The sequence below is a fragment of the Coptis chinensis genome, chromosome 6, assembly GCF_015680905.1.
Source record: "Coptis chinensis isolate HL-2020 chromosome 6, ASM1568090v1, whole genome shotgun sequence".
Lineage (NCBI taxonomy): Eukaryota > Viridiplantae > Streptophyta > Magnoliopsida > Ranunculales > Ranunculaceae > Coptis > Coptis chinensis.
The window spans coordinates 45673230-45683933 of NC_141461.1; the positions used below are offsets into that span (position 1 = coordinate 45673230).

At 37.0% G+C, this 10704-nt stretch overlaps 1 protein-coding gene across 2 annotated transcripts; it reads right to left on the reverse strand.

Moving 5' to 3' along the window:
* Nucleotides 1-825: 825 nt before the first annotated feature.
* LOC147493227 (protein RRC1-like) lies at nucleotides 826-3774 on the reverse strand. 2 transcript variants are annotated; one of them, XM_086567029.1, is made up of 5 exons: nucleotides 2816-3774; nucleotides 2347-2729; nucleotides 2060-2244; nucleotides 1789-1955; nucleotides 826-1369 (listed from the first exon to the last, which is right to left on the reverse strand). In XM_086567029.1, the coding sequence occupies exons 2-5, from the start codon at nucleotides 2371-2373 to the stop codon at nucleotides 1035-1037; spliced, it is 714 nt and encodes a 237-aa protein (XP_086423155.1). In that variant the 5' UTR covers nucleotides 2374-2729; nucleotides 2816-3774; the 3' UTR covers nucleotides 826-1034. The 2 variants fall into 2 exon arrangements, with proteins under 2 accessions (XP_086423155.1, XP_086423154.1); XM_086567028.1 differs by having other exon boundaries at nucleotides 2347-3774.
* Nucleotides 3775-10704: the final 6930 nt, after the last annotated feature.

Here is a 10704-nt window from a genome sequence, read left to right on the forward strand (position 1 = left end):
TGTTATGCTTTCGACTAAAGTTATCAATATGTCGTTGAAGCCTCAAATTTAATGTTTATTTATTTAGTTTTGATTTTTGTTCCAATGGAAAAACTACATTGGTTATGATGAAGCTAGATTTCATTGCAATGAAATCGTATCTTGATGAGAGTTTTAAAGGTTTAGAGTCCCATGCCAACCAAATTGAGGATATAGTTAAGTTGGAAATATCGACAAAGAAATGGGAGAATGATCCCGAGATGAGGCGTTTCTTTTAGTGGAACTAGAGAATACTCTAGCCAATTATTAGATATAAAGATGCTTTACCTATTACTCCTGAGCTGATGAAGGAGACAATGAAAGCGAAAGGGAAGGTAAATTCATGTATTAAGCTTTGGTCACAGTTTTGAGTAGGTAAGCAGAGGAAAGCTGCAAAGCAAGCTATATAGCAGGAATACTTCTTGTATTAAGGCAAAATGTACAATTGATGTATCATTGTAATTGTTTATGCTTTTTGATTCTGCACTCAGTTGCTATCCTATCAGCTGAAGTTGTGTATGTATGTCCATGTGTGAACACTAATGGCAATCAAAGTTTCCTGATGTTAGATTAGTAATGTCTTGCTTTTATGTAGCTTCTATTTTGAACTTCAAAATTTTAAGACTATATCTCTTACATTGTTTTCCTGTTTCTCTGTTGTATGGTTACTTCTAACTGATAGAACCAGACTAGTGGTTATCCAGAAGTTTGTAAAATTTCCACCAATATGTTTCTTCAGCTGTTGTTGCTAGATATTCGTTCAAGATACCATGCTGGTTTCATTTACCAATGACTTGTCACGTGGTCTTCTAAATAGAATGCTAACACTAAGGCTAGTATTGCCAATTCAATCGCATATAGAAAATGCTGGGACTGGGTTATAGTTCTAGAAATTATACTAAAAATTCACAAAAAGAGCACCCATCATGATTTTCAGAACTGTACGTTACTGATAATGTGATAAGAATCGGTTTGTACTCCATGAGCGCATCTTAGGCCCCATGACTTTCCCGGGGTCATCTTTTGATTGGGAGATAAAAATTTGCTTCAAAAACATCACTTCCTTTTTTCCTCCTATCCATTTCCCTTTCTCTGTGCTTATCCCTATCGTGTCCGTCTCTTTCTCTGCTTGCTCTCTTCTTACTCTCACTTCCCCTCTGTCTTTCTAGCTCATGAGAGTTGTCTCTATCACGGCGTCTCTCCCGACTCCAGTCCACATCAGTGTCCTTATCCTTGTGTCTGATTGATGACTTACGTTGTGGAATCTGGCTTTGGCTGTGACTGCGACTACGTTTTCTCGAAGAATCACGAGATTCATCTCGTCTCTCTCTAATCTCCTGAGATGGCATCCCTGCAGTATAAAGCACATAATGAATAACACCAACAAATTCAGGTGAAAAAAAAATACTGTCACACTAATTGCATATGTGGTGTTATTCATCCACCTTTAAAATGAAAGTAAGACTTTAACATGATACAGAGTTATTCAAACAATAAAATATTGCATAAAATTGTACAACAGACTCAATACCCATGTCATACATTAACATGCAGGTTCTTCTCTTAAGTACAAGTTAAGTCAATTGAGAGAAATTCTAAACTTGGATTCACCTAACAAATTTATTTTTTCAGTACTCGGGATTGTCAGACAAAGGAGACAGAAATTATCCCTAGAATGTTGTAAAAACCATGCTGTCCATTATAGGAGTTCTACAATTCAAATTGTTAGGGATAATATTGGCTTTTAACATTTGAGACAAAAGATCTTACTTCTCCCCAAGACGTCTTCATTGGGATCTGATATTCCAAATTCAGATTGTAGTATTCTTCGCTGATAAGCAACTTTCCTCTCTATTTCCTCTAGGCTCTTCATTCCTCTGTCTTCAAGAGACTCACGGTATTCCATCACAGCAACTTCAAGACGCCTCAACTTTTGCCTACAGCATACAACATGGTACGAAAGTGTAAATTTTACAGATCGCATAAATTTTACATGGTATGTACAAATTGAAAGTCAGTTGCCAATACAATATTGTAACACCTTTGCCCTTCATTCATGCCACTGTCAGGTTGTGACAGTGTGCCAACTTCAGTTGTAACCTCCACATCATCACCCTTATTAAGACCACTTGTACCAATTTCACTTCCAGAAGATGAATAACTTAATGCCAAACCCTGGGCACTCCTCTTATTTTCTTCATCACTACCATCATCCTCTCGAGCCCACTTAGAGACAGGCAAAGACGGGGATCAGATTTTCCTTTTAATGTAAAGGCTTTCGGTTCGGTGGAATAGGCAACGTTGGGGCCAAGGAAGCAGAACTTTTACCTTGCAACCCCTTTGCATCAACCCCATTATGATTCCATCCAGAGGACATCAATGGCTCAATCCCATGGTTTGCATCTCTATCACTGATGTCACTTGCGCTCCAGCCACTAGCATCCTTCAAATGACAAGGGAAGATTTGACAACTCCTTCATGGCGGCTCCCTTTCCCATTGCCAATGCATAATCTTGGTCGAGCTTAACCCCTTCAGTGATATCTCCAGAGCTTGACCGGTTTTCAATTTCCTGTGCATCCCCACATATAGAATGGAAAGGGGTCACGCCAGAGCTTCCAGATCGAAGAAAAGTAGCTTGTAGCCCATTCACATATGCATCTGAAAACAGAAACCAATCTGCCCATACTTGGAGAACCTTCAGAACCCATTCCTGAAAGCATCCAAATTAAGATCATGTCAAGGCGGGTTCAAATGTTCACAGAGAGGAGTCTAGCAGGAAAACCAAAGATATCTTACCTTGAGGACTTGGGCAGTGATCCTTCTAGCGACACTACAGTACAAGTCATTGAAGCTCTCCATACGTAAAATAGCGACACTACTAAGTCTACTACTAAATGATGAACAGTTTCTTCATATCTACGGCATTGCTGTATAAAAGGTCTTAAAAAATAGAAACCCTTTGTTTTGCTATAAGAAATGGACAAGGTACATTCTGAGAAATGGTTCTTATGTGTAGCCTTCATATTCTCCTGATGCTAGTATAGATCCTTGAATTCATCAAACCAGAGCTCCTTATATTTGTACTTTCTTCTAGAAAATATTTACCTATTTGAGCCTTGGGATTTTACATTTCAAACAACGAAGTTACGAAGGCTTTAGGATGACGTATCATTGATCTACCTTATAATTCTCTAGGTATTCGTTTCATGAAACTAATAATTCTTAACCCCAATTCAATATTGTCTTAAAAGATTTGACTCCTTATGGTCTATACATTCTAGCGCTTAAACTTTGTTATAACTCGTAATCTATAATTAGGTAGTGCAAGCAAGTGAAGAGAACAGAAAACTGATCTTCTCTGAAAGAGAAGCCGTTTGGTCAAAATTCTCTGGGAAAATTAAAACAGGGGATAAGATCAGTGCTAGAGTAGGTACTTTAGAAGACTATGGAGCCTTTGTGCACTTGCGTTTCCCTGATGGTACATATTAACTTTATACACAATTTCCCTTTCTTTTTCATTTTTTTTTTCCTGATGAAACTGCTTCTTGTTGTAATTACAGCCACCTATTTCTTCATTCCAACCAAAAAAGAAAAGAAATTCCTAGTTCTCAATCCGATATTCTGACACAATTTTACAAAGAGAAGAATGTGAATTATCTAAATTTAATATCACTTTGGTGGAATCATCTACATCACTACCATAATAGTATAATTATCTAAGAAAATTTTATGAACCTAGCTCCTTAGAAACTTTGGCTTTCGAGATCGATTATTAAATCAAAATTAAAACAAGGCTAAAGCTCAAAAGTCAAAACTCATTAAAAAAGACGGACTTACTCGGTCCCTTTTTCCCTCAAAATCGAAATTGCTCACGGAGACAAAATAGCCCATCCACTCTGCTTCAATTGTAGGTAGAATTGAAGAAATCGACAAGAGATGAAACTAAAATTGAGAAGAAATCAAAGTGAAGGTTGAGAGAGAATGAGTACCTATCAAAGAACTCGTGCCTTCCTAATCAATCTAAAAGGGCATGGCGATGGAGGATGAGAATAAAATCAGGAAACACGTAGTGTTTTTTATTTATTTCTTTTTGTTTCGAGAAATCAGAAAACACGTAGAGATTTATCACTTGATAGAGATTTATGACTTGTTGCAGCAAGTTAAACAACTGATCTACCGGTTTTACCCTTATTTAATTTTGATTAGAGATTGGAAATAAATGGTCCAGAATACGTGCACATTTAGTGCATTATACTTCTGCGCATTGAAGAAAAAGTCTTAAGTGGGTGTTTGGTTCTCATTTTTTCAAAAAAGTATTTTTTCTTAAAAAACACTTTTATGAAAAAGTATTTATTCTAAAAACAGTTTTTCAATAAACATGTTTGGTTGTGACTTTTCTTAAAAGCTATTTTATCAAATCAGATTTCATACTATGTTTCTCGATATATTTTGGCATATCGTGGCATAAATCACTAAAGTCTAAAACATCCGGGGAGTTCATTTGCCTTTAGCTCCAAAAGTGTTTCCTTCAAAGAAAAATAGTTTTTTAACTTAAAAAACAAGTTTTACCTAATTATCATAAAACAAGTTTTTGGGACCAAAAAGTGTTTTTTGGATGAAAAACTATTTTTTTTTAAATAGAAACCAAACACATTTATTTTTTCAAAAAATGTTTTTTCACTAATAAACACTTTTTAGCAATAAATAAATAGGATCCAAACACCCCCTAAAACTTAACTTCCTTTTTATTTTGATCGGATTTTATAAATTTTACATAACAAAACCCAAAACACAGGCCCAACTAATCCGTCCAGCCCCGTCTAGACTGATTAATCAGCCGCCTAGGCCCACCCAAGTCCCATCTAATCGGCCCACCGATTACTTCAACGATTAGATACCAAATCAGTTCGGTCATGCACCGTCTAGGCGGCCGCCTAGCCCGATTTTTAGAACACAGTCTATGAGGCTATGATGATGTGTATTTAAACAACTTGTTTAGCTTAAAATAAAAACCCCAATGCTCTTCTTCCCCAGCGTCGCACTTCTCGTGCTACATGCGCCCAGCCCCACCCCTTCTCGTATTACACCCACCGCTACCACCAGCAACTACCATCATCCTATAAACAACCCGACCATCCACCACCCACTATCTACCAGCACCGCCCCCACCAGCACCACTTCTAGCTTTTCCCACCATCCTGCAACATCATCAACACCTCCCCAGTACAGCCCTCACCATCCCCCATCCACCACCAAACAGTTTTGAACACCTCTTGTGTTCCATTGCCAACCACCACCGCCACCATTTTCACCCATTCTACTGTCACCATCGTCACCTTATCTGCCGCCACACAACTAATCACCAAATCTACCACCAGCACTGCCACCTATCCCTACCACTTCTATCAACAACAGACTTCAAAAATGCCTAACCACCACCGCTCCATTAGCCTTCAGCCACTTTATTGTTCACATCCCCATCACCAGCACTTCAACCATAAAACCCCCATAACAGTCTCCAATCCATCTTGATTCCTCCCACCTTAACAGCATAGCAAACCAAAAAAAAAAATGTTGTTTGTTTAATTGATTAGCTAGGTATGGTTATTTGTTGGTTTTGATGGAGTTGGATTTGCTTCGATGCTAGGTTTGTTGTTTGGGTTTGATTTATGGTAGTGCTCTTATTTGTTGTGGTTTAGATTTGGTTTCGTCTATTTTTGGGTTTGTTAGAGCATAGGGTGTCGCTACCATGCTCTCTTAGAAGAAGCATGTGCATTGCCCCTTTCATGAGTTTGACAAGTGCAAAGATTGAGCCAATGGTGGTGACGGCTTTGCGGTTTCGTATATCAAAACTCACATTAAGAAGTAGCACTTGAGTGGCCAGGGAGATACAAATAGAATGCGGGATAAGATTAAGGAGGACATAAGTTTATATTTATTCCTTCTTAACTTTTTGAAAATGGTGAACAAATGAATTGTGGCCACTGTCTCAGCATGCATGCATTAACCATATCATGTCGTCATTCAGGAGACATCACAAAACCATCGAAAATGGCTGATAATGGGGAGTTGGGATGTCTTATTGTCAGTATACCATAACCGACGCCCATCCCTATGATTATGCAACTTGTACTCTCATCACAAGGAGCCGCTAGTGCTATTGTTCCCTCTCTTGATGATACGTTACTTGATAGGGCATTCGTATACCCTTTCGCATTGTGGAAAGTATACCACGTGTTTGTCGTTTTGCCTTTTTTGGTGCATTGAAGTCTGCTCTCTAGGATATTATGGCTGATCCTAGTTCAGTTATGTCATAGGTTCGTCTTCTCCTTCTTCCGTGCTGCACTTTACAGGTTTTTCAACCACAGAATCGTCAGGAACGTCGGTCTAGTAATAGGAAAAACCTTCAACAGAAACAGATTCTCCATGTTTTGGAGATATGGAATGAGCCTGGTGGACTGTTTTGCCTCTTAGAGTCTGCAATAGAGCCTCCTTCAATCCAGCCGCCCCAAAGATATGTTTCCACTCATAATGTGTGTCGATGCTTACATAAAGTTGCTGATAGGCATTTTACAGCAGTGGTGAAAATGTCATTATCATCAGGGGTTGCCCCTAACTCGGCGGAGACTATTCAAGCATTAGAGGATAATCACCCAATTGTTATGCATTAGGTCGTTTCCGAAAGGTACTTATTGTGGTCGTGATGGTCTTCTAGCTCAACACTTGTTGGATGCTGATAAGTACCCAAAATTGTATTTTAAACCCCGAAGAGACATTACATTTAGGTCAATTATGTGTTTAATAAATGTAAATTAATTGTATTTTCATGTTTTCACAGGTTTCAACAGCCAACGATAAAATACACACAGAACCTGCGTTTTAGCATGAAATACAGTCGAATAAAGCTTGGACTTGAAATCTTCAATATCAGCTCATTTAAAGTTCCAAACTGCCAACAAAGCTCATGGACTCAGAGAACCATGAAACAAGTTGAAGAATCCAAACTTGAGTCCCTAAGCCAGCTAAAGAAGAGATTTTGGTCAAACTTACCTAAATCAGCCCGAAAGTCAGGAGAAACTTTAAAATGGTGTTATCTTTCGTCTCCTAACTCTAATTCATGCGTTCAACCAGCTAAAATTATCAGCGCAGAAAACTCTACGCAACGGTATCTAGCTTCCAAAAAATGGTCGTACGGTTTGGAATATGAAGATAAAGCCAATGTCTGTTACTATTTAGTCCAAGCCCATTACTATTCTAGAGAATATTTCTAGAATATTCCTAAAATATTCTCTGGGATATTATATTTTATTTGTAACCGTTAGATTTAGATTAGATGGATTGAATCTAGACCGTCTAAAAAACTATAAATAGAAGGATCTAGTTTCAGTTTTTCGGATGGAATGGTTAGCATTCCATCAGTAGGAGTAGAGTAGTTTACTGCTTTCCTAGTGTAATGAAGAATTTAATTTACAGTTTTTAATTAAAATATTTTTAATTCAGTTTTATTTTCTGTTAATTAGAAATAACACTTTAGTTATATGATCTCGGAGCAGAAACTCTGCCCAAGTGAGGATTATATTTGTTAGGGAGGGTGTTTTGATAATTATAACGATTAGGAACCGAGTAAGGTCACCCAAAGATGAGGTTCTGAATCGATTCCACGCGCTAATAACACTCGTTCAGAGATGAAGAGTCATTATTAGGGATCAAAAATCGAGACCAACTCTTTTAACGGAGATATGATTCCCTCAAACGGATTTTCTATATCCGAAATCAAAGTCTATTTTCTTTTATTTTCATCATTTTCTCACCTAAATTCACTTTCACAAACATCACGTGATCAGATTAGTTTTTGTTTATAAATAACATTTTGCAGTTTTATTGAAATGCGAATGAAATGACAAACCCAACTGCTGTTTTACAGAAAGATCATATGTCGTGAGTGGTGTTGCAGCAGCTATATCGTCTGATTTGCTAGATGCATTAACCCCTGTGGTGAATCTTTGGTTACAGGGATGATGTCCACAGCCGTTAGCCGAATTCATAGTGAGTGCTCCGCTTACTTCACTTCTTAAGCCAAATAATAGTATTCGTCATATAGCTGTGGGCATGGTTTGGCATCATCTGGTCCCCAATATTGTAATGAAAGGAGTTTTTAGAGATGTGGTTGGGCACTTACTGGATTTCCAGTATAGGGTGGGTGTTTCTGGTGGAGCAGAGGCGATTTTGCACGCTGTCAACCATATGGTGTATGCTAACGATGACAATACCTCTCTTTTTATGTTGCTGGTAGATTTTTAGAATGCTTTTAACATGGTGGATCGGACCACCATGTTAAGAGAGGTTCATATCTGATGCCCAGCTATTGCCTCTTGGGTTGAGTACTTGTATTGTCAACCTGCAAGGTTATACGTGGGAGATGGCTACATATGGTATGCTACTAGGGTTCAGCAAGGCAATCCTTTGGGTCCCCTTCTATTTGCACTGGTGTTGCATCCTCTGATTCTACGGATCTAGTCCAGTTGTCAGTTATTGCTACAGGCTTGGTACCTAGATGATGGGACTCTGATCGGGGATATAGAACAGGTGGCGACAACTTTGGGTATGATTAAGGAAGAAAGACTTTATTATGGGTTGGTTCTTAATGTGGCTAAAATTGAGATACTTTGGCCATCACCGGATCTACGTCGTTTTACTCCTAGTATTTTTCCTTTAGATTTGTCCCATCCTCAGCAGGGGGTCAGGTTGCTTGGAGGTGCAGTTAGCACTGATGCATCTTTTGTCATGGGTCTTACTCGCAAGCGTATTGACAAGACTATGACTTTGATGGACCATTTAGCTGTATTGGAAAATCTATAGTGTGAGTTAGCGCTCATACGAGCTTGTTTTGGGCTCTCTAAGTTGGTTTTCACTACACCATAACAGACTATTTGCAATGGCAAAAAACCGTTGCTAATAATTTTCGCAACGCTTTTTAAACGTTGCAAATATGACGTGGGTAAAGTGTTGGAAATGTTTGCAACGGTTAAAAAGCGTTGCAAACCAAATTTTCCAACGGTTATTAACCGTTGCAGAGTGACAATTACTAACGGTTAAAAAACATTGCAAAGTTTGATTTGTAACGACTATTGATGGATACTTTAATATTTATTTTTTGCTTTGCAATGGTTTACAACCGTTACTAATGTGTTGATATGGTAAAAAAAATTATTTTAATTTTTTTCCTACCCTGAACTTGCACCACCTGGTTTCATATAGAAGCAAATAAAATTACCAATATTTTTTCATACCATTTGACAAGTAAATAAACACAAACAAACGCCTAAAAAAATATATTATATTCATTGAACTATATATATAACTTCAAAAGAGTTTTGAGGGTTACAAATTTAAATTTACTAAGGGTTACAAATTTCTATACGATTTTCCAAGCAATCCCGAATCTTCAAAAATGCAATAACAAGCATTAGTGACGTTGGCTTCACTCAATATAAATCCTAGTACCGCTCCACAAAACCCATCTAATTCTAAAAAAATCACAAAACAAATAATGAACTCAAAAAAACAATCATACTAACACTATACCAAAACAGGATATCCTTAACAGTGCAGGACCGTTACTAAAAATATTTGTAACACTTTTTATCCGTAACTGTTTGGGCGTTATTAATGTGTTAATTTATTTACTTACAGTTTTTAACCGTTACAAAATTATTTATAGTAACAGTTAGTTAGCGTAACTGAAATTAATTACTAACGGTTTTTCAGAATCAAATGTGTTAATTATTTCCAACAATAGTAACAGTTTTTTGAAGTTAGTAACAATTTTTTTGTGTAGAATATGCGTTACTAATTGAAGCATTTACTAACGGTTTTTGCACCCATTGCTAACGTTTCTGCTTCCACGTAAATGTTACTCAATGAAGAGATTAGTAACGGTTTGTTGCCGTTACAAAAAATTTTGTATTTAAAAAAAATAATTTTTACCCCCGCCACCTATTTACCACCTTTGCCCGCAGAGATAACATGTCTCCCTTTTTGTTTTTAAAGAATTCCACAAAAGCCCAATAAAAAGAAAACCTCACAAGTACATCTCATCAAATACTAATTTTTATTATTACAAATCACAACCGAAAAGTCATACATAATGACTATGCGAATTATGAAATTTGTTGCACCAAAACGAAATAAACATTTCTTCAAAATCAATTGATAGTAAAACTTATCCTCGTCTCCTTCGACTATCTAGGCCTTGACACTTCATGAATCTTGTATCCTAAGAATAACATAAAAGTAAAATACGTACGATAGGCAAAATAAAAAAATAAAAAAACATTCAATCCTGAATTGAGTCAATATAATGCTAATTAATTTCAAGTACCTCAAAAAATTTCCAACCAAGTGCCTAAAGTTAAAGTAGCCACCGCGATTGTATGCATTCTCCTCATATATTGCCTATTATGAGAAAAGTGAAGATAATGGGACGCCATGTGATTTAATCAAACTTAACTAAGTAAGCAATTATAAGATTCGTAATAAAGTTAGTAAACTGTATACATCGATCCTTATTTGATTCTAAAATATTATCAAGAAACTCTTGGAAAATTGTCGTAAACTATTAAAATCGTTACCTACCTGTACATATATATTCTATTATTTGACTATAAGCTTTGTTTGTTCAACGA

Bases quoted from the DNA above. Each gene is read 5' to 3' on its own strand.
- LOC147493227 (XM_086567029.1), bottom strand. From the start codon at position 2,373: ATGGGGTTGATGCAAAGGGGTTGCAAG. The intron at 2,245-2,346 runs GTAAAAGTTCTG...CCTGTCTCTAAG, and splicing joins TGATGCAAAGGGGTTGCAAG to TGGGCTCGAGAGGATGATGG. The intron at 1,370-1,788 runs GTAAGATCTTTT...TTTATACTGCAG, and splicing joins TGAAGACGTCTTGGGGAGAA to GGATGCCATCTCAGGAGATT.